The sequence below is a fragment of the Danio rerio genome, chromosome 5 (assembly GCF_052040795.2).
Source record: "Danio rerio strain M-AB ecotype USA chromosome 5, GRCz13ab, whole genome shotgun sequence".
NCBI classification, from domain to species: Eukaryota; Metazoa; Chordata; class Actinopteri; order Cypriniformes; family Danionidae; genus Danio; species Danio rerio.
The window spans coordinates 60,700,075-60,724,205 of record NC_141025.1 but is presented as its reverse complement, the minus strand read 5'-3'; the positions used below and the strand labels follow the sequence as shown (position 1 = coordinate 60,724,205).

Below are 24,131 nucleotides of genomic sequence, written 5' to 3'. Positions count from 1 at the left end.
TTGGCATTCTGACCTCTATGGTTAGAAATTTAAAACATAGAGCAATCGCTTGCTTTTTTAACAGTCTAATTAGCTAGTTTAATCTTGCCCCTTTTCGCAGCGCTGCATGACAGAATATCGCATGCTCAAACTCTAGTGTGACCGCAGCTTAATGTGAGGTCCTCTGGTTATTTATAGTGATTTAGGAATCGTCTGATTAGTGAATCATGTGTTAGCTGATGACAACCAGCTGCTATCAATCATAGGTGCATGCCCCTCTCGAAATTAGTTTAAAAACAAACTTCACTTAGCGAACTAATTCGGAAATAAATGGACTTTCCCTCAATATTAACATTTTTTGGCACATACCTGTATAAAGAGTAAAATAAAACACAATATGTCTAAGAGAAATACAAACGAAAAAAGATAATGCTGTTTTTTTTTTTTTACCTATGAGCAAAAGCCAACTAATATCCAAGCAGCAGCTCCTTTAGTAAAGCTGAGCAGCCTTTACAATACAACCCATTCACCTGCTAGTTTAAACAGGTGTGCATCGACTTTACAAAGAATAAATGATAGTAGTAATAATAAGCTCTCTTTCACCAGGGTTGGATGATTAAGCATCTACAGCAATATATTCTGTGAAACCATTTAAAATGCCAGAGCAATCAAATCAATCTTTTAGTCCAGCATTTTATTTTTGCTACTAATATTGTAGCTTTATGCAGCGTACAAACCATCACAACAATCCATTTCAACCAGCTTACAGCACTAATTAATAAGTATTCATGTAAAATCAATCCCTCTATTATTAAACCAGTCTAGTTACTTAAAGCAGAGTGCTCATTTATAGCAAACTATTTATACTCAGCTCTTTCAACAAAATATCATAGCTCTAAGCAATGCAATAAAAATCCTAACTGCATCTCAGTATAATAATTTAGTACTGCCTTAAACTACTGGAAGTAGTTCTATATTGTAGGTATAATATAAATACAATGTATACATAAAGTATATAAATATATATTGTTTATTAAATATTCAATTATATCACAATAGTGCAATTATTGGTGTGGATGTCTCTTTACAACATTATCATTTTGCATATAATAAATAATAATAATAATAATAACACTTAAGGTAACAGTTTAACATGAACTATTGGAACCTTCTTGTAATATATTACCAAACATGAACCAACAATGAACAATACATTGCTGTATTTATTCACCGGTGTTTACGTTAGTTAATTGAAATAAGGTTGTTCCTTGTTAGTTCTTGTGTATTAACTAATGTTAATAAGCAAATCTTTGGATTATAATAATGCAAGTAATCTACTAGTATAGTTAAAACATTAAGTTCTAGAACCTTAAATGTTTTCAATATGATAATAATAAAAATAATGTTTATAAAAATCATAATAACCATGATATTATCCTTTATATTATTATTTCTATTATGTAATATTTCAAATATGTGTCTTCCGCAGCACAATAATATCATAAATTGTTATTATGAGTGATCTATTTGGTCTTATAAGCCAGTAAGGTCGACTATGGCTTTAATAAATATGGTGTCGTCTCTCAGATATGAGCTTTTGCCTGCCAGCTTGGCGAGGGGGCAGAAGAGAGGACAGCCACTGGCTATATTCATCTCACTGATGGGTCTCTGGAAAGATGTGGAGCTCACGTCAGGCCTGAAGGCATCAATGATGTGCTCTCTGTTATTTTGGTCCAACAGCATCAATGTCACCTGGGAGAAAAGAACAGAGGGAGAGCGACTGGAATCACAAACTGTAATAGCTGTTAGTGTTGTCAAAAGTATCGAAGTTCGGTAGCGAACGGTACTAAAATGTGAAAAAAGGGGCGAACATTAGAGCCCTCAACAACAGTAATTTGAATAACGGTGCAATAAATAAACGTCATTACTAATGGCGGGACTTTAGTCAGTAACGAGTAATCAAATGAGTTAATGTTTCCCCTGTTACAACGCCATTGCCGTTTCTGAGAATAAAGTACACACACAGGACCTCTCTTTCTCTGGGGTGTGTGTGTTCGGGGCTAGGGCGGGACACATACATAAACTGTCCCGATTTCAAAATAACACATACATGATCTGTTTAACAGAAGCTTAGATCAACTTAAAAATAAGAAACAAATATACAATTGTTGTAATCTCACTAGGAATTGTGGCCAAACATATAGCCGGGGCGTCCATATTAATGATGTATATAGGCAGAATTTGTGTTTTGTTCCAATTGGCCTGTTTTACATTCACAGGACTTACATAAGTACAAGGAAGCTATAGTGTATAAAGCTCAATTTATGTGAACTGTTATTCAGATATGCTAAGGTATAGCCAGATTTTCATATTATGGCATCTTTAAAGGCTATAAGAGAAAATTAAATAGTAAAAAGAAGATTTACCTTCTGGCTGAAGGGCCACTTCAGCAGAGCATCATATTTGCCTTTCATGACCACAAAGAACAGAGAGAGATGAGAGCCTCGACCTGTGCCATCACCGTTCAGGTACAGTCTCAGACACATCTTATACCCATATTTACTGGAGTAAAATGCTGAAGAACAAAGAAAAGTCATCAGGCAGGATCAAAAATGAGTTAACTGCACAAATAAACTAAAAATTACCTGATTAAATTTCACAATTCCTCAACTGACAAAGTTGAAAATGGCATATGTAAGGTGGGAATGGCAAACTTTTGAATTAATATCATTAATTTTTTTCCAAGTTAATCACTGTACTATGCACTTGTCCAAGTAGCTACTCATTTGAATTGAAAAAATTGTCATTTATGACCACTTATTACTTTTTTTTTTTTTTTTTTTCAAAATCAAGGTGTCTCTGGACTTGACCAATATTTTAACAATTTAGAAAAAATTAATCACTTTATGGCCATCTGATAATACAGGATATATGTAAACTACCTGACAAAATTCTGGTCACCTTATCCAAGTTTTAGGAACATCAAATAATAACTGGACTTCAAGTTGATCATTTGGTATCAGAAGTGGCTTATATGAAAGGCGAAGACCTCTAGATGACGCTTATTTCACCAAAACAGAATATGATTATAATAATTATTAAATAATTATTTAATTAGGACAGTAAGGTCTAACTTTGATTATACTAAAGTCTTTTCATTTAACAGAAATAATGTACAGTATAGAATATAAAGTCATGGTGCAGTCAAAAAAGAATTACTATTGTGGTTGACTCCCATGAGCTTGGAGGACTGCATCCATACATCTTTGCAATGACTCAAATAACTTATTAATAAAGTCATCTGGAATGGAAAAGAAAGCGTTCATGCAGGACTCTTTACTTTATCTTACCCCAGATTTGCTCAGTAATGTTCATGTCTGGCCACTGGGCTGGCCAATCCTAGAGCACATTGACGTTCTTTGCTTTTAGGAACGTTGATGTGGAGGTTGAAGTATGAGAAGGAGGGCTACCCTCTTGATGAATTTGCCATCTCCTTTGGTTTGAAAGGTAATGGGCAGCACAAATGACTTGATAACTCGGGCTGTTGAAGTTGCCATCCACTCTGCAGATCTCTCCCATGCCCGCATACTAAATGTAACCCCAAACCATGACATTCCTTTCACCAAACTTGACTGATTTCTATGAAAATCTTGGATCCATGCGGGTTCAAATAAGTCTTCAGCAGTATTTGTGATGATTGTGATGCAGTTCAACAGATGACTGATCAGAAAAATCTACTTTCTGCCACTTTTCCAAATGATCAACTAGTCAAGTTATTATTTTATGCTCTAATATATATATATATATATATATATATATATATATATATATATATATATATATATATATATATATATATATATATATATATATGGCATAACCTCTTTTCAACATTCTGAGCTGATCATAAAATTTATCTGTGCTAATGAACATTATGCAACAAATCCTGATTATTAAGCTTAAAACTCACATGAGACTTTTATTTAAATATGATCATTTTGATTAAATTACCAAAACAAACACATTTTCCGAAAAAAAGATTACATTGCATGAATTAATTATTTACCTAAAACATAAGAATGTGAGCTAGCAAACTAAACATTGTCATTTTTAATTTCAGGTGGACCTTAACCTGCACAGAACCTGTAACAGCCTTTTATTGTGATCTTAATCTTACCAGGTGAGAACATGGCAGGTGCTCGGCCTGCCACTGCGTCTTGCCTGCGTCGAGAGAATTCTGCAATTTTCCAAATGAAAACCCCATCATATGTACAAAACTGCAGCTCCCGCAAAGACTGCTCAGATTCTGCTAACTGCAGATCTCGCGTGGTTAACGTCCGTTCCAACTGTCGCACCTTCAAGAGTCATCAAACACAGAAAGAAGGACAAACAGAGTCATGAAACTGCTCAACAGCAATGTGCTGACTGTAGTGTGGCAACAATATGTTAACATTTGAAAGCTACTTCTACATAATCCTTTACTTTGAGATAAAAGATAATTAGGAATGAATATAGATAGTCTCATTCACTGTAGCGTCATTAAATTGAAAAACTGTGTCATCATCAAATAATTAACTACTTAACAGTAGAAGGATAAGTGAGCCACTAATGCATCTTCAATAAATTGTCCCAATTGATACCTCAAAGATGTCTATGGTAATTTGCATAGGGTTTCTGTAGTTTTATGAAGATACATGTAACTTAAAAAAAAAATCTAAAGAAATCTTTAACACAATGTAAAGTATTTACTTTGAGGGGAACACAAAATGTCTTAAATGATTTTTGTTTCTCATTTTCCATTATATATGTCTACAGCTTTCTGTTATGCTGGCCACAGTGAAGCATGTTTGAGATTAAAACAAAAATAGCATTGTCTTTGCTTTCTGCCTACAACTAATTTTTATTAAACTGAATGTATATTTTTTGCATCGTAAGTTCAAGCATCAAATTCTTTTAGGCTTTTTGGATTGTCAAATATTTACTTAAACACATTTTAAGACCCACAGAAAACTTGCGAAGGACAAATTCTGTCATTATTTTAACTTAATAATCAACTTATCATTTAGAGAAATGTGGACTTTAACATCCCACATGAATAAAAGGTCATGACAGAGACAGCAAAGGCTCTTCTGCAGGTAAAGGAAAGACACATGTCTGTGTTTCACCAGTAACAGCCACATGAAAACAAAGCATGTCTGTTTGGTAGTAAAGGCTTCCACTGGTAATCAAACGTCTGAACTTTAATTTGAATAAAACTGGCTTTATTTTAAATAAAGAACAACTTTTGCCAAAATTAACATAAAAATTTGCAAAGTATGCAAACCCATTTGATTAACTCTCTTCTATGCTGCACGCAGAACTGGGTCATCTAAATTCACCAAAACATTATCATTAATATCACAATGAGCTCTTGACACCTTTCTACTCAATAGTACTGCTGTGCAACCTTTAGAGTAAATGATGTACATTTTTGTCAAATAAAGGTAGTGCACCAGTGACAAGTTGTTATAACCTTAAATGTACAATTGAGTATTAAATATTTTTTGTTGTTGTTCAATTTCAGTCAAAAACAAAAAATCATACAGACTGCAGGAACCATTGATCATGTATAGTACTTTTCTATGTAACAAAATCAATGGCAAAAGTATTACTGTAAATTAAAAAGCTTGTTAAATAGCATTAACTGAAAAAAAAAATACATTGATTTAACAACTGCTTGCATTTTAATGACTTGAACCCCCGGGGTTTGTAATTTTAGGTAATGAAATTTAACATAGCTGTTTATTTAAGCTGTGAATATTTTAAATTAAAACACAATTTCTTACTTTGAATTCAATACTTCATATTCAACTTTTTTTGTTTAAAAAAACAAAAGTATAATATTTAAAAGATCATTTTCAGTTCAAAAATTTGCTTCCATAAATTCAGTGGTTCAAATTCGGCTGTAAAAGTTCAACATTACATCCGGAAACTGTAGGAAAAGCAATAGATTGCAGATAAAATATTCAATAGATTACAGATTCCTTTTTCACCAGCAGATAAAGATGGAGCAATTTAAGATTTTTAAACCAGTAAATAGGTGAGGAAAAAGCACAAAAGTAGCATTTAATATTAATATCAGTCAAAGACTCAAAAATAAATAAATAAAAATAGCTGGATCACCTCTTGAGATCTAAGGAATGCGGTTTGCGTGATCCCCAGCTGGCTTTCATTACAATAGGGCTAATATAAATGTCCAAAACTTCATTTACTCAATTTAGGCCTACTCATAATCCTTTTATTAGCCTACTTATAATGTCCAAGACTGATACTAATATCGCTACTGTTGTGCCCAGTGAAAGCACCCTAAACATACCCCCTCCTCATCCCCCAAGAAATAAAAACACTTTGTGGTTTGCTTTATATATTTTAAATATTTAAATATATATATTTTTAGTCTATACATTTGAAATAATTATTACAAATAGATTTAAATATATAAATTTTCAATAAATATATACATTTGTTTAATATTATTATACAATTATTATTCTAAATAAATAAAAGAAATTAGTGCTAAATGTAACTGAAAAACTATATACAGATATTTTGCATGAATATTAATTATGACAGTTCTAAAAATACAAAAAAAAAAAAAATTATAGAATTATCTGTTGTTTTAGACCCGACTATTGGCCGAAAGCTAATGTTATGAAGTCTTAGTTACCTCCCTAACTCATTATTTCTCCTTTCCGCTTCATAGCCATGCTTAGTTGAAATAATAAGATTTAGTTTGTCAACTTGCATGTCAACGCATATCACCATGCATATAAACAACCAGGGGTCTGTTCTTCGTATGTGGATTACTCAGTTAGCTGGATTTGGTTATTGACGATTTGACACGATCCAGGATCGTTTCGTTCTTCAAAAGTGATCCGAGAGTTGTTGTCATAGCAACTGTTCTGGTAGATCAAACCTGGTCGGGAGCAGGTTAAATTCATATAAACAGGATTAGATCTGGGTCTGTTCAAGCAAAGATAATACTAAAAGTATGTACCGAATTCTGATATTTCCTTACAGTAGTAGTTATGTACACTTGGGAAAATAGTAAAAAAAAAAATTTTAACTATACATATATAAAGTTAAATATATATATATATATATATATATATATATATATATATATATATATATATATATATATATATATGTATATATATATATATATATATATATATATATATATATATATATATATATATATATATATATATATATATATATATATATATATATATATATACATATATGAATAAAACTTATGCAATCTGCACCCCCGAAATAAAAGTACAAAGACTGCCACCTGGTGGTGCAAAGAGAAAACTTATTGATATGAACTTTTTAGATTGCTTTAGTACAATTTGTGCATGATAATAGACATAATATGTGACTTTTTTAAAAAGCAATAATACATTTATGCAATCATTAACATGTTTTGAATGTTATTATGATGGTGATTTGATGCTTCACTAAAGTTGCAGACGCCCTTACCAATATCAAAATGTTTTTGTAAACATCCAGTTATTCTTTACACCGAAAAAAAAACCGCTACTATAATACTAGTATAATAAGGAAAATCCACTCTAACTGTAAAACTAAATAAATTGCTCTTGACACAATAATAAACTTACGTGTGCAAAAGATGCCAAACGTGAATAGCCCCTAACGTCTTTATTCTGGGATAACTACTTTAAATTAATACACTTGCATAAAGTAAATCTTATCTTAAAGCTGTTATTGGGACACTTTTTTTTGCACCGTCTCCCCATGCCGCCCCCAGCAAGACGCCACCATGGGCGATCGCCCATATTGCCCATGCCTAAATCCGCTACTGTTTGTCCAATTATTAGCTTTTTCCCTCACATTATTTAATGGTTTAAAAATCTTAAATTGGTCCATTTTCATCTGCTACTGAATGTGCCATCTGCAATCTATTGCTTTTCCTGCAGTTCCTGGATGAAATGTCGAATTTTAACAGCCAAGTTTGAACCATTGAATTTATGAAAGCAAAATTTTGAACTGAAAAAAAAAAAATTAACTGAAAGATCTTTTGAATATTATACTTCGTATTTTTAGACAGAACTGAATATTTTGGAAGTTGAATATGAAGTATTGGATTTAAGTATGAAATTGTGTTTTGTATTGAAATATTCACAGCTTAAATGAACAGCTATGTTAAATTTTAGGACCTAAAATTACAAACCCCAGCAGTTCAAGTCATTAAAATGCGAGCAGTTGGTATTTAATGTATTTTTTCAGTTAGTGCTATTGGACAGGATATTCATTTCAAAACTTTGGCCATTGATTTTGTTACATACTTTCCATCATTTTTTCTCCTTGTGCTCCAGGCTTTTAACAACAGAAAGTTGGAGGAGGAGAAGAGATAATGAGCAATATTTATAAAATATCTCTAAAGCTCTCCACCTGCCCATTATGGAACAAGACAGTTCAATACATCATGATTTTGTTACCTGCAAGGTGAGAGCCTCGCATCATGCTCGGACACATAGCAGAGCATCAAAACCATCTCTGCAGTCCGAAAGGAAAAACAATCCTATAAATCCAGCATAAATCCGAGTGTTTTTGCACAACTATTTTGGTGCATCATTTTCTGCCCAGTGTGTGTAATACCTTGTTTGACAAATTCTCAATTTTTTCCTGGTCCAGGCGATGTTGCCGGGATATCGCCTCCATGGTGAGGGCAGAGCGTTCCACCTCTTTATTCAAGACACACACTATGTTCTCCAAAGTTGTGACTTTTTTCTGAACACCAGGACCGCCTCCTCTTCCTACATTATGAGCTCCTGCTGGTGGTGCATCTTCAGGTCCGCGATACAATCCCAGCCCAACGTCTTCCTGCCACTCTCCAGCCCCTTCTGCTCGCAGGCGCATGGAGGATAGCAAAGCTAACATCAGACGCAAATGCTCCATTATGCTGGTCTGCTCATGCTCCTGTTGCTTGCAATTGTCAACCTGTGTACAAAATAAGGTATCCAGTTAATAAAAATGATCAGCCTTATGTGATTTCTTTTTCAAATATTTCCCACGTAATGTTGGAGTGAGGTTTTTGTATACTTAAATAATTATACAAATAATAATGTAAAACTAAATACTTAGTTTCATTTTTCGGCTAGAAAAAAAGCAGTTTAAAGGGGTTGGTCCATTAAGATATCATATGTTAAACTTAAGTCCATGTATAACGTAGCTGTGTGAACATAAACAACATCTCTAAATGTAATACGCTCAAAGTTCAATGCAAAGAGAGACATTGGCTTTTACAGAGTTAGCTTAGCAAAGCCTACAGTGAATGATTTTGGGGGACTACCAAAAAAATACATCAGGGCTAGTGAGACCACAAACATTTCAGGTTATGCACATTTATCACTACGTGCATACACCCAACGCAGCAAAGGCAAAGGCGCTGTAATATTATAGCAGAGAAAGCTAAAATGCTGTTCAAACTCTGCTATTTCCACAGAGCTTCTTCTGTTTCTGTATTTGGGCTTCCAAAATACACAACACGAAGAGAGAATAGCTTACAATTTAACTGTAATTATGTTCCAGAGAGTTATAAAAAATATACATATATAGCTGTAGCATTTGACAAAGGACAGCACCCAGAATCTCTCCCAGGTCAGTGATGCATTTGGCTAATACTCCTCTATAAAGGAGCAGGTCTGACCGTAATGGAATAAGCTATGGATTGTGGGCCACAACCTTTAAGTATTTGTACTGATCTATTAAATGCATAGTGTCTAGCGTCAACAGTATGCTGTAGCAAGGACGTAAACAACAGGAAATACCGTTTGGGACTGTTAACAATTTAGCTACAAATTCATACTGCTTTATCCATCAAACCCCTGTAAACAGCCACAAGCTTCAGCAGCGCTGCAGTGTCTCTTTAGGTTACTTATTTTATGTATTAGAGTAATCTAATACAATAGTGAGCCACGCACGAATGGTTAAGCTAAGGAAAAATCTAACAATTGCATAAAGAAATATTTATTTTATACTATTGTTTTTATATGCATGACAATTTAAATAAATAACATTTCTGCTACAAAACAAATGGAAGATTATAATAAATAATTCAATTCAATGCTGAAAGCCGCAAAGCAGTCATCAGTAATTAAACAGAAAAATAATATGCATCTCAAGAAAGAACAGACAAAAGAAAGCAAGGGAAGTCTCACTTATGCCATTCTTTAGAAATTTTGGTTTCAGTTTCTGTCATTTTAATGCTCAGACTCGTTATAAGCCTATTTCTTTTTTCTGTGTTTGTGGAAAAAAGCAGGCAGGTCAACCGGCCCAATATATGAGCAGGGCAGAGTAGGATTCTCATGATGACCACTGGCGCAATACCGTTCTTTGCTATGAGCCGCAGTTTTAGTTTAAACTTAGTAAAGGCGAGCTTCTTTGGTGATGATGTTTGTACAGTGTTAGATTTTACGTTTAGCGGCCATTTGCGTTAAACACGTAGTAAATACAACTCATAGTGATTTGGGCACCTTGTCCAAAAACACTCGATTGATCTCGACTGGAGGATTAACATTCACCACATGATTGCTGTCATCTGCACCATTATTTGTAACTTTAGGTGGGGTTTGCAAACCGGTGTACTTTTCACTCTTCAACCGTTTGCATTTCCCTCTGTCACAAAAGCTCCCTGTCATATTACAGTGGAAAGCCTTAGTGATTGATTGACAGCTAATATGAACTATTATAGTCAGTGTAGCAGCTGTGTCAGTGTGACCCTGCATTGTATATAAAATGAAGAGAACATAGCAAAACCTCATGTCTGCTCTCTAAAAAAAAAATCTGACAACTATTTTTCATATATATTTAGGTTTGAAGCACATTATGTTAGCTAACCAATCAGAGCCTCTTGAGGGCAGGCTTTCAGAGAAACTAGAAGGTATGTCAGTCATTGTAATGTTAGCTGAGTAGAAGTATAAAAATAATGTGATTTATTACTAATGAGCACACATTGCTTTGCATCTAATCAACACAACCAAGCCTTAAACATACACTCTGGACCACCTCTTTAAAGACAATATTAATAAGATCACTAATAATATTAACTTATGGCAATTTTTTTTTTTTTTTTTTTTTTTTGATGATCTACCATACAAACCACTGTTGTGTAATGGTTTGCCTAAATCACCTAGTGAAGCCTTTAAAATGTCACCTTAAGCTGAATACTAGTATCTTGGAAAATATCTAGTCAGATATTATGTGCTGTCATCATGGCAAAGAAATCGATTATTAAAACTATTATGTTTAAAAATGGTCTTTCTGTTAAACGGAAACTGCTGGAAAAAATTATTCAGAAAGGCTGATAACACAGACTTTAACTGTATATACAATTGTAACTGTTACAGATTTGAGCTTGACATATGTCACTGGGTTTTATAAATGAAACTAGAATCCAAGACACATAAATATGCATATATTTTTTGGTTTGATTTATGAAGTGAAGTCTTTTCTTATTCATTTTTGTAAAAGCTTAGCACTTGTGTAGTTAGTGCAGAGCAGGGTGTGTCAGACTGTAGATTTATTGTAAGTCTTCCTCGCCCTTGTGACCACAACCACACACAACTGATCTTCCTTTACACTCAAGTTGTATGCTTTATTTCAGATGGTATTATCTGACCAGTAGAGGACATATTCCGGAAAAAAACCTATACAACTGGCTTAATTTGGACTTGGGAAATTTGTAAGGTCTACACAGGAAGAGGGTTATTTACAATTTTAAAATGGCCTTCAATGATATACAAATGAAAATGACAGTAGGCTACTGGATAAACTGTCTAGCCTAATGTCTTTAAGTTTGGGACTTTTCTAACCCACACTTGTAACTATTTTAGTTGGGTCCTGAGAAATTCAAATAGATGCCCTTATTTTGACAGAGAGGCAGTAATTTGACAGCCTTTAAAAATGACTAAGAGTCTGGAGGCAGAGGACATGTGCTTAACAATTTCTCACTTTAACTCAAAGTCGATTTGTAACTCATTTCCAATAACACAGTCAAAGTACTTTGTATGCAGTTGTGCCACTTCAATAACAACTCCATAGTGCAAGGTAGCTATGATTTAAACGTAATTACATGACACAAAGCAACTTTATGGTTCAGCAACATTACAACCATAAAAAAAGCATTGTGGCTTTTTAAGCAACTAATGTACTGACTATTCTGAAATCTGCCCTTATTGTGGTAAGCATAAATCATATTATCCACCCATCTATTCAGAAGTAATGTAATGTATTTTTTATTTAATGTCATGTCAGCAACCAAGGTTATCTTCATGGCAGGAACCTTTCAATAATAAATATACAATTTAAAATCAACAAACAAATGAATACATAAATTAAATAAGATTTTTAATGTTGATGCATAATAAAAATTGTAAAATCTTTTCTGGTTTCACTTTGTTAAAAATGTCCTTAAGAGTTCATTTAAAAAAAAAGTCTTCTAGAATCATTAAAAGCAGGACAGTCCAGTAAAATGTGTTTTATATTAAGGGAAGTTTTGCAGCACAAACACTGAGTAGGGTTTTCACCTTGAAGCAAAAAACCATGCCCAATACGACATCTGGTAAAACCACTTGATCAAATCTATTCTTAAAATGACTTAAGATTCTGTGTGAGACTTCAGGTTGGATTTCATGTAATTTATTATTTTCTAATGCATCCCGTTACTTTTGCCACTTGTTTAAAATGTAAATGTTGATAAAAGGTCTCATCTCTGATAGAGGAATTTGGCATTTGCTCACAACTTGCTTCAAAGCGTCTTTAGCCCATCTATTCAGAACGTACATGTGCAATCTGAGAAACAAACACATACCACTGCCCTGCAACCAATCTCTCTGAACTGGCATGCTGACTTAGATTTTGCACAAGATTTGGTGTGCTCTTGAAACTGCAAAAAAGTAGAAGAAAAAAGAATTAAAAACAAATAAGGTGAGTTTATTTCTACAGTATATTAAAACATGACATAATAACAGGTGCATTTAATTATAGTACAACACAATATTAGGGCCAATTAAAGGGTTAGTTCAACCAAAATTGAAAATTCTGTTACTAATTGACCACTCGCAAACCCATACCCACTTACCGACAAGCTTTCAGTATCAGCCATAGTATCAGCCATCTCCTATTAATTTTGTGCACATTTTCCCATTTTTTTATGTTAATCACCAATGATAGTCTACAACAACACCTATTGGACAACGTAATTACACCTGTCAATAAACATGCCCTTTCAAGGAAAGTCTGTTTACTCGATGGCCATATCTGCAGCACACCGAGAAGTACATCCAAGATCCAAATCCTGTCTAAATCAAAGGGGGAATCCTGAAATCTACACTACCTGACAAAAGCCTTGCCATTTATGCCAGTTGTAAGAGCAACAAATAATAACTTGACTTTTAGTTGATCATTTGGAAAAGTGGCAGATGCTAGATTTTTCTGATGAATCATCTGTTGAACTGCATCTCAATCATCACAAATACTGCAGAAGACTTATTGGAACCTGCACGGTCCCAAGATTCTCATAGAAATCAGTCAAGTTTGGTGGAAGAAAAACCATGGTTTGGGGTTACATTCAGTGTGGGGACGTGCGTGAGATCTGCAGATCAACAGCCTGAGGTTTCAAGACATTTGTGCTGCCCATTACATTACAAACCACAGGAGAGGGCAAATTCTTCAGCAGGATAGAGCTCCTTCTCATACTTCAGCCTCCACATCAAAGTTCTTGAAAGCAAAGAAGGTCAAGGTGTGCAGGGATTGGCCAGCCCAGTCACCAGAGATGAACATTACTGAGCATGTCTGGGGTAAGATGAAGGAGGAGGCATTGAAGATGAATCCAAAGAATCTTGCCATTCCAGATGACTTTATTAATAAGTTATTTGAGCCATTGCAGAGATGTATGGATGCAGTCCTCCAAGCTCATGGGAGTCATACACAATATTCATTCTAAATGCACCATGACTTTATATTCGATACTGTACATTATTTCTGTTATGTAACAGGACTTTTTTACTAAGCAAAGTCAGAACTTACTGTTCTAATTAAATAATTAAAAATCAAAGCATGATCATATTTTATTTTAACACAATAAGTGTAATCTAGAGGCTTTTGTCTTCCATATAAGCCACTTCTGATATCAAATGATCAACTAGAATTTAAGTCATAATTTGTTGTCCGTAAAACTTGGATAGGCGACACATCTTTTATCAGGTAGTGTACTGCACATGCTCAAAGATTAGCATGACACCAATCTCCTTTAAGGGTGTTTTAATAATACCCAAAGCACGCGGATATAAACACTGGAAAAAATGAGAGAAAACCTGCGCAAAGACACTGGATGACACTGGAAAGACACAATATGTGTTGGGGTGTGCTGTGCTGCAATGTCTTTTCTTCAGTACAGTAGTTGCCAAACGACAGGGCTTGGCATAACAAAGAAGCGAATCTGTACAGAGCACTGCCCCACAGAACTGTGTGGCGATTGGCAGGGTTCTGTCTGGAAAGCAGGACTTTCATCATTGTGGTCGCCAAACTGTACTTAGATTTTTTCCATTTCATAAGAATTTCAGGGAATCCTCTTTGCATGTCTATATTCTTCAATATCTCAAGTTCATGTTGTTCATTCCTTTGTTCATCTTAACAACACAATTAAGATATTTCAGATTAAATCTGAGAGCTCTCTCGTCCTTCACAGACAGCAATGTTGCCATTCAAATTCCAGAAAAAAAAACAAAAGCATCGTCTGTGCATGCTGTGCTGCTGACTCTAATCCATAGTAAAGTTGCACCCTAATGACGTGGTTTTTGCACTAAAGTCATTTTAGTGCTTTGCATGATTATAGTTAAACCACTGAAGTCACATGGCTTTGAATGTCTCTAAGCAGTTGCTGCCTATAAGGAATGAAGAAGCTTTCAGATTTAATACACATTATCTTAATTTGTGTCTGAAGTTGAATGAAGGTCTCAGGGGATTGGAACCAAACAAATGTCATTTGTAAGAGAACTAGCCCTTCAAAAAATCCACATAAGACTTCTTTAAATACTGTGGAAAGACAATAGAAAGAATATATGAACAGGAATGCAGACCAACCTTCTCTCTGGGTATTTTCTTTTTACCACAGTCTTTGCATTGCATGGGAAATTTCTGACAAATTTCATCATGGGCCTGTGGCAGAAAAAAAAGAGGTGTAGGAGGAAAAATCAGCAAAGGTGAAATAACAACTAGTTTTCTCACCCATTCTTTTATGTTGCTTAATACCTATGGATTTGCAGTTTACAGTCACACACACACATAGACAAATTTTTTCATAGTAGTAATCCAATCAACCATGTGATACTCATGTGAGGTACATTACGTAAGTTGCTATTTACTACGATTATTGTCATTTTCTCCTTGAATGTCATACTTGACTTTTATTGTAAGAAAAGTGTAAGTTTGTATATTCTGGCATAGGTGCCTAAATAATGGTGAAAGAGATTGGTCAGTTTTGGATTAACTACAATTTCATCCCAAATTCAGCCACATTTTATTATGTGTAATGCAATGTTTTATTCACAAAAATGTTATTCATCTTGGTACTTAGAGTAAGTTTATGACTAAAAACAATAGCGAAACACACTACAACATCCTGTAGACACTAAAAACATTAAGTACACCACAGTCAACAGTAAAACTGCAGTTGCATCACTTCTAGGATGCTTACCTTAATTTCCTTAAAGTTGAATGTGACTTTGCAGTATTTACAGTTGAGGGTTCTGGCTTCACATTCCCGCTCATTGTGACGGTCCTTCTCAGAGAGCAATATAAGCACTTGACATGCTTCACATTTCACACGTTCAAAGGCACAGCGACCTTCATGTTGATTCTAGTCAAGGAAAGGAATTATCCATAAATATCGCAAATGATTGGGGTATGTTGTATACAAAAAAAACACTGTTATTATACTGGTGTGTATGACTATAGGTCAACTCTCAAATTATCTTCCATTTGATTAATTCACAGTCTATCTTGAACAACATTTATAAACTGTCCACATTCTCATGTGCTTTTTCCTGTTGTAATTCCTGTATTTAAATGACTAAAAAGTCACAAGACATTTTTGGATGAAAGTACATACCGACCTTTGAACAAAACAGTGAAAAGACAGAAATAAGTATGGAAAATAAGTGTATTACCATAAAGAACAATCTGGAAAAATCTCCAAAAACTATTGGAAATCCCTGAGATTTTTTTATAATACTTCACGTACTGTTGAAGCAAGTTAACATAGTGCTTTACATTATTTATAAGAATATAGTTCAGCTATAATGTACTTTTTAAAACTTCCAAACCTTTAGCTTGCATCTACATTAACTACATGGATTAACAGCATATATTTTTACAAAAGAAAGTCTTTTTTATGTTTCACCAAAGAAAGTGAGAAAACTTACAGAATTTTAGTAGTAAAACAAAATTTAGTAGTAAAAAAATGTTACATAGAAAAATACATGTTTTATTTCTAGTGCTTTTCTATTCACATTATACATTTCTGACTTTTGTGATAATTTAAAATTATATGTCATTATTATACAAATAATATATCTGATATGTATAAAGATGTGTTGACTAACTTGTTTTCTATAGATTTTTTTTTCCTAACATTTACGCAGTAAGGAAACAATAGTGAAGTTTAGTGGTTGAAACTTGAAGTTTAGTTTACTTTTAGTGCTCATTCTCGATTGTCTATCAAAGGTCAAACATTTGTATTACAGTAAAAAACAGTCTGTTAAACTGTTATAGAAGGGTGTAGGAAGTGCTATAGTAGTTATATCTGCTACTCAGAACAAGGAAACAAAACCTCCCATCACACCAAATATAACATGCTAAAAAATTGGGCTAAAATGTTTTAGATTTTTAGAGGTATAAAATGGTTAAGGACTGTTATCAAATTACAGTAACGCATTACTGACCAACATTTATTTGTGACAGAAAATATGGCCAAATATGGCCTGTTGTAACCATTAACCTGTGTGTACCATTATTTAGAATTTGATTAAATGCTAGCTGTCAGTATCAAAAACCGCACTTTTAAATTTCCTAACCAGCAATCCGACCTGGGCTGTTTATGATTTTATAAATATATAAACTCTAGTAAGACTAGTTTATTAGGGCTCAAAATTTAAACCATTTTTATTTCATATGCTCCAAGAACTGAATCTCTGTGAACTGAAAATAAAAATATTTGTTGATATGTGACCTATTGTAACGGTCTACAAAATGTTCACCAATTACTAAACAGAATGTGCTTACCAGAGTTCAAATTCTGGCATGGAATTGAAGGTATTGCACATGAAAAAAATTTATAAACATCCATTTACAATAGCATGAGGTTGAATAAATAAATGAATCCACACCTCAAATAAGCAAATACAAATATCTTTGTTAGACTTCAAAAACAGATTCAGCTTAAATAGTCAAATACACACAAATTGATGTTAGTATGTCTTTCTATATGCATACACTGTGAACATTTTTACCACAATTTAATTGTCTTAGACTTTATTTTATCCAAAAAAAGGCTTCATATAATCCAGGGCTAAAATCTGTAGTCTTTAAATGCTGGTTTGACTGACAGATGAATAATGGCCATTTCAATAAAATTCTTCTTCCAAAGAAATTCTTGACACTGTCAGAAGATTTGAGACACTTTCCTGCAGTGCAACTTTAACAACTAACCAAGAACCAATAAACCAAACTGATAAAAGGGGGGTACAACAAGTACAATGAGAACACAAACTTATTGAGTCAAACAAAAAGAAAAAAGCAAAAAGCTCTTTAAAAACACACTTCAGATATCAGACACAGTATCTCATTCAACAACACAGACATAGAATTCATAAGGGGATTAGTTTAAAATTCTGACATTTTTGTATGACATTTATTATTTTATTTTTGATTAATGGTAAACAACACTGGATGAGTCTTATTGTGTGCATCCATTTTTTCTCTTTATACACTGTATACACGTTCATATAGTCTGACAACCTACAATCATAAATGTAATCATAAACTGTTTGGCAACAAGAAAAGTATGTAAAACTTTTACAAGCTAAGCAGAGGAAAAAATTATCTAAACCAAGGCAATTTTGATGATACATCATCTTTAGCTTTTTGGATACAAGACACTTGGTAAGTACATGCATCAGCAATCCAAATCTCATAGGTTCACAAGTTATAAATATCTTGTAACAAAACATATTTCAATTGATGGAATTTGTTAACAATTCTAACAAAAATATTACAAAATCTTTTGGCTAAGAAAATAATGCTCCTCAAGTGTAAAATGAAATAAAAATAAAAATAAAAAAAATTCTAATTATAGCTATGCAAAAAGGTAAAACAGTGGGTGATCATGCTTTTAACTTAGTCATAAAAAGTACCCTGTACATGATTTGAAAAACTCCTAGCTTTTGAATAAGCAATGCAATGTTGGTACTTTCCAGTTAGCTTTGGGACTTTCCACCCATCCCCCACACCACTGTCATTGCTGAGTAATTTTTTTTTCTTTTGAACTGACAGCATACTCATGCTTAGGTCACTTTATTATCGAGCTATTTGCTTAAAAGCAAGGTTACACTTCGTTACTAACTAAACTAGTTACTAGTTTGTATGCTTTTTTTGAACAACAATTTTTTTTTAAACACTGTCATATAAATTGACAAAGGTTTAAGTTTTAGTAAAAGTAATAGAAAAAACAATTATTTAATTAAAATAAATAATACAAAAACAAAACAGCTAGAATAATATAGATTCAAAATAACAACACACTTTGAAAGAAAAAATAAATAAATAATAATATTAATATTAAATAATACAGCAATAACATATTTGTGTAATTTATATACTTTCAATCTCTATAAGTTCAAGAAAAGAGTCACCATTTAGATTCTCCAAAAAGTCATAGAATCTTTTCCAAATAAACCAAATAGATATATGAATTTAGTTTTTCAAACAATAGGTTATCTAAGGCAAGGCAAGAGGTCATCAAAGTTACTAGTTAGTATTTGCTGCCTTATGCCGAGTTCAGACTGCATGATTTTAGCCGATTTTTGTAACGATTTTGACTCGTCGACAGGTTTTGAGAAATCGGCAAATATTGCCTGAAATCACAGGCAAATCGGTGCTTGTTCACACAATGTGAACTATCAAAGACGCGACCTGAGAGAATCGCAGATGAGCCGGAGATGCGCCGTGAGATATTTGGCATGCTAAATATGTGGAGCTGTCTGCTTTTCAAATCATGCCGTGTGAAATGTGTTTTGACTGAAAATAACATCAGCAATCACCTACAGCCCATGAGAGAGCAGCATTCACTAGTGTGGGTATCTGCAGGCCAGCGGGAAAATTTTTATCCAAAAGTTTATTTGGACCCAAGAAATGGAGGAAAAGCTAGTGGAAATTTGTCATGTGAGCAATATTACAATCAGGTCAAAAAAGAATAAAGCTGAGGAGAAATTGCTAATTCCATTCAAAGACCAGGGGTCATCATACTAAATCATTGCGTACGCAATGTGCGCAGAAAAAATTCAGATGTATGAAACAGTGCGTACGCCGAATCTCACGCATATTCTTTTGTACATCTGAATGAACGTGAAACTGAGCGCAACATGCACGAGCACAAAACCCCTCCCTGCTTCCTCCCCCGTATGAATATGCAAATGACTCTACTTTGGCAAAGCCCAACGAAAAAAGCAATGTCAAAAGCAAGCAAGAAGAGAAACTTTGAACAGAATGTGAATTGTAGGTGCTCCTTTCGGAGGTAGACCGGAGAAAAGCGGTGTTATTTGCAAGTTTGTTCTCCGGAATTAACAACAAAAGAAAAAAATTGAGTGGGAGAGTTTAGCTGATGCGGTCAACACAGTTGGGTCTGAACATCGCACTGAGTGAATTAGAAAAGAAATAGTGTGATTTATAGGTGTAAAATGTTGCATTACCCCTTACAGTCTCAGTGGCACAGCTTGTAAGACGCATGTCAACATGTTTTGACACGTTCAAGTATGAACTCGGTTCGAATCCAGCATATTATGAACTCTTTCTTCTTTTTCCCACCGCTACATATCAGATTTTGCCAACTATTTATCACGAGAAAGACAAGTAGGAATCAATATTAAGTTTGTGCATCATATTTTATTTGCACATTTATTGAATGGAAATGTTTCTGATTCACGCATGCAAATTCATCTTCAGATAGTGTCTTTATAGCAATGTGCGTGCAGTAGATAGCTCAGATTACATTGGAAAAACAGGCGACCGCTGCAAATTGTGCTTTAATGTTTAGCTGGTCAACTATATGGTATGGAAACCTTAAATACCTGCTAGATGAACCCGTCTCATACAGCTGCCATTGCAAGGCTCAGACACTTTGTAGAGAGGAATTTAACACAACTGCCTCTAGGAGTCGCCAATGGAAATAAAACAGACAAGCACAAAAAATGTGCGTACGCCAGCCATAAAGCTGGCGTGGAGCTGCGCACATTCCCACGTTCAGTTCATTGTTAGTAAATCCAAACGTGAGCGATTCTGAGCGTTAAAACCTGGCGTACGCAAATTTTTTGTGCGTACGCAGCGTTGATACATGAGACCCCAGGTGAGCAAATATATATATTTTTTACCCCATTAAAAGTTTCTTTCTCATTATGTAGTTAATAACATATATACTGTATACTACATGTTTTTAGATGTGACACGTAGTTTGGACAAAGTTGTCGGCTATTCTTCCTATTGTAAAGTCATGCAGTGTGAAACCTCTTGTTGCTGAACTATCTTGCAGTGTAAACACAGCAGTGACAATACGCTAGCCAAGATAGTCATGCAGTGTGAAAACATCTGTGACACGACTACTTTTAAAAGCGTGCAGTCTGAACTCGACATTAACCATAGTAGTTTTCCCTGACTATAGGGTGAATTCTTACCTCAAAGTCCTTCAGTGTCCCAGACCAACTACAACCTTCATTTGGGCATTTAGCAGGCAAGCTATCAATTTCTCTTCGTGCTGCATTATCAGGAAATGCCTATGGGGAGTCAAAGACCATGACATTTGTATCATTAATTAATACCTTTTAAAAATGTACTTCATTCACTTTTTAACATAACACCAGAGCCAGCAGTTATGTGTCAATTAGGATTTGTTTTACTGTAACTTTGTCATTGCAATTAACAATATCATAATCTTTAACAGGAACAGGAACATAATGAACAGGAACAATATGAACAGCAGTTACCATAAACTAAAGCAGTATACATTTACAGGAGGTGTAATTTAAGAATCAAGGCTTACCACTGCAATATTAAGCACAGACGTTTCCTCTTCAAATATACCCTCAGCACGACAGGCTTCGCAGGGTATGGGCCCTGAGCTAATGAAAAAAATATTTTGCAAACTTTAACAGTGCAGCCTCTGAGAAGGATATGGGAAACATAATCAGATTCTAACAATTCTAACAAACAAGCAGTCTCTGAACATCACAGATATGGGAAACCATTAATAGACAGCTCTTTCTTTTCCTCTGGCTTTTATTAAGACTGTAAAGCAATAAAGTTTAATTTTATGCAACAAGAAGTGCTTTAATAACGGAAAGACTGAAGTGTCAGTAGCACTAATATAAAATGTTACATTTGTGGGAAAGGATTACAAGAAATTTTGCTGAGTATTCAGAGCATTTTTATTTTTGACCACTCTCTATACAGGGTTAGAAATGACTGAATGCTTTAAAGCGTGTATGACATTTAAATAAGCTATAGGACATTTAAAAACGGTAAGGTTTTTGTACCCATTTAATTATATACTGTATACTTTCATTATACACTACACTGAAAAACCTTATGTTTTTTACTTTTTATTTTTCTTTTCACTTAAAAAATTAAGTAAAGTTGACTGAACATAACTTAAAATGTTGCATTTTGGTCCTATCACTAAAAAAAATGAGTTAATTTAACTTATGTACCATAAAAATGCATAAACTTAAGATTTCAATTGTAGTGAGCTCAAAATCATTATTAATCCTTTGAAAAAAATGGGTCATTTTCACAAATGTAGTCTTGACTGTAAAATTCTAATATGTGCAACCTTTTAAGTAGAAGTTTTTTTTTTTTTTTTTTTTAATCAGAAAACAAATGGCTTCAGGTATAATTATTCATCATAATGTAAATAAATGGCTCCTTTTTTTTGTTTAAAATTAATTGAAAATTTTTTCATGGTATATATATTAAGATTTAAAGATAAAGTGTTTTGTTTTACTTCGGCGAGAAAGCAGTTAAAAGAATAAGATCTAGACAGAACACAAACACAAAGTACTCAAAGGTGCAGTAGGCGATCCTAAATGCAACTGTCCAAAGCCACACTTACTAAATCATGAACATTTAAGGTTCCGTGAAGTGCTTTCAAATATGCATTTTTATTCGATGTTTGATGTAATGTCAACCGAAACATGATGAGAGGGTGGGACATAGAGTAGCTCCACCCCTTTTAAAAAAATAGCCAATAGTATTTTGTTTTATCATAGCTCTGCCAGTGAGAGTGGTTGAGCTCAGGTGCATCAAATGAAAAGCACATAGATATATATACACTAGATATCGCATAGGGACCCTGAGCATGCGTCAATAGCGCCTCCACATTGGTACAGTGCTCACAGGACAAATGTCATTCAACTGCACTAGTCAAGACAGTGTTATTACGTGAAGATGCGGGACGCTGTCTACGGGTGTAGTAACGAGCCAACAAAGAAAACAAAGCACAAAGGCAGAACATTTCATAGGTAAGATTAAGTTTTTTACGTTTTTGTATGTTCTGAACTTTTGTGCTAAACAGGTAACGTTATTGATGATAATACAGTCATTTACTGCATTCACCATAAGGCAAAGTAGCTCCAACTCGAACTAAATACTCGGCTTATGCAAATTTTGTTGAATAAAATCAGCAAACAATGCAAAAGAAATATGACAATGAGATGCTGCGGTGCCAGAAACTTGTCGGCTAGTGAAGGAGTCGTTCATAACGGAGATTCATTCACAAACGAATCGCTCCCTCCATCAGTATGAGAAGTGAATATATTAGTACTAAGTTTGGTGAACTGAACAATTTATGTATAGTCTACAAAACCGGCAAGTTAAATAAACTTCAATATGCAAGTTCTGGAGACTCCATTACTTATTTAAATTGAGGCAACGAGTTTACTCATTTAATGTAGCTCAGTCAGCTTATTAGGGTTTTCAGTGTATACTGTATATTATGGTATTGTTGTAGCATAACCTCCTGTCTATAAACTTCATTGCTCCATCTGAGTTTCACTGTTCATAAAATAATGTTAATAACAAATCTCTTAGTTTATAGCCAACGGTCAATTTTCAAAGTATAGACAATAGCAAAAGTTAAATCAAACAGATATAGTCTATAATATCAGCATTTCTTGCAACAGAAACAACAAAACAGTTTGTTGTTAAACAGTTCTTAAAATTCAAATACTTTTTAAAAAGAACATTAAACAACTGTATCACAAGGGCGTGAAGGGCATTATTGCGAAGCTGAAGCATAAAAGCAATAATGACGACAGAAGAAAATGAGAGCCTGGAGCTTATGTATTGCTTTGCTTTCACCGTTGGCGGTGTTTTGGCCATGTTGGGCTACCAGTGTACGTTTTATCATTATTTATAAAAAGTATTTGAATATTTATTCATTTCTATGCCTTATCCTTCCAGTTGGCTAGAAAGCCATGTACTTCATTACAAAACATCATTCATTTTTAATACACATGATATAATGTCACACATTTGTCATACTATCAAAAAATTATCAAACACAATATGACTATAGTAATCAAGTACACCATGAATGATGATCTCTTCTCACTGATGGCATTTATTTTCTTACATTCAAAAGCTAACTATTGCAGAAATAACCTAAACATAAACATACACATTTCCCATCTCATATCCTTTTCTCCTTTAGTTGTGTCTTCACTTACTCATATAGTTGTAATTATCACATCTCTTCACCCTCATGCTCTTTAGCATTAAACCAGGCTCAGATAAACCCTTCTGCCTTTCTCCCA

At 33.9% G+C, this 24,131-nt stretch overlaps 1 protein-coding gene across 9 annotated transcripts in view; it reads right to left on the bottom strand.

The window, feature by feature from the left end:
- Positions 1–654: 654 nt before the first annotated feature.
- The window catches only part of traf2b (Tnf receptor-associated factor 2b), a 29,723-nt gene continuing 6,246 nt past the window's right edge, over positions 655–24,131 (bottom strand). For 3 of the 9 annotated variants that reach the window (XR_015491824.1, XR_015491823.1, XR_015491825.1), the window contains exons 3-12: positions 21,362–21,440; positions 20,997–21,095; positions 15,749–15,910; positions 15,136–15,210; positions 12,863–12,937; positions 8,650–8,991; positions 8,490–8,547; positions 4,157–4,334; positions 2,406–2,554; positions 1,430–1,731 (exon numbers count right to left, since the gene is read on the bottom strand). Coding sequence is in view for 6 of the 9 variants with exons in the window: in XM_087254201.1 (XP_087110327.1) it covers positions 1,513–1,731; positions 2,406–2,554; positions 4,157–4,334; positions 8,650–8,991; positions 12,863–12,937; positions 15,136–15,210; positions 15,749–15,910; positions 20,997–21,095; positions 21,362–21,440 (1,378 nt within the window). In the remaining 3 variants the exon portion in view is untranslated. Of the gene's footprint in view, positions 1,732–2,405; positions 2,555–4,156; positions 4,335–8,489; positions 8,548–8,649; positions 8,992–12,862; positions 12,938–15,135; positions 15,211–15,748; positions 15,911–20,996; positions 21,096–21,361; positions 21,441–24,131 lie in introns of all 9 variants that reach the window. The other 6 variants (XM_087254201.1, XM_087254202.1, XM_087254203.1 and 3 more) reach the window with 2 other exon arrangements.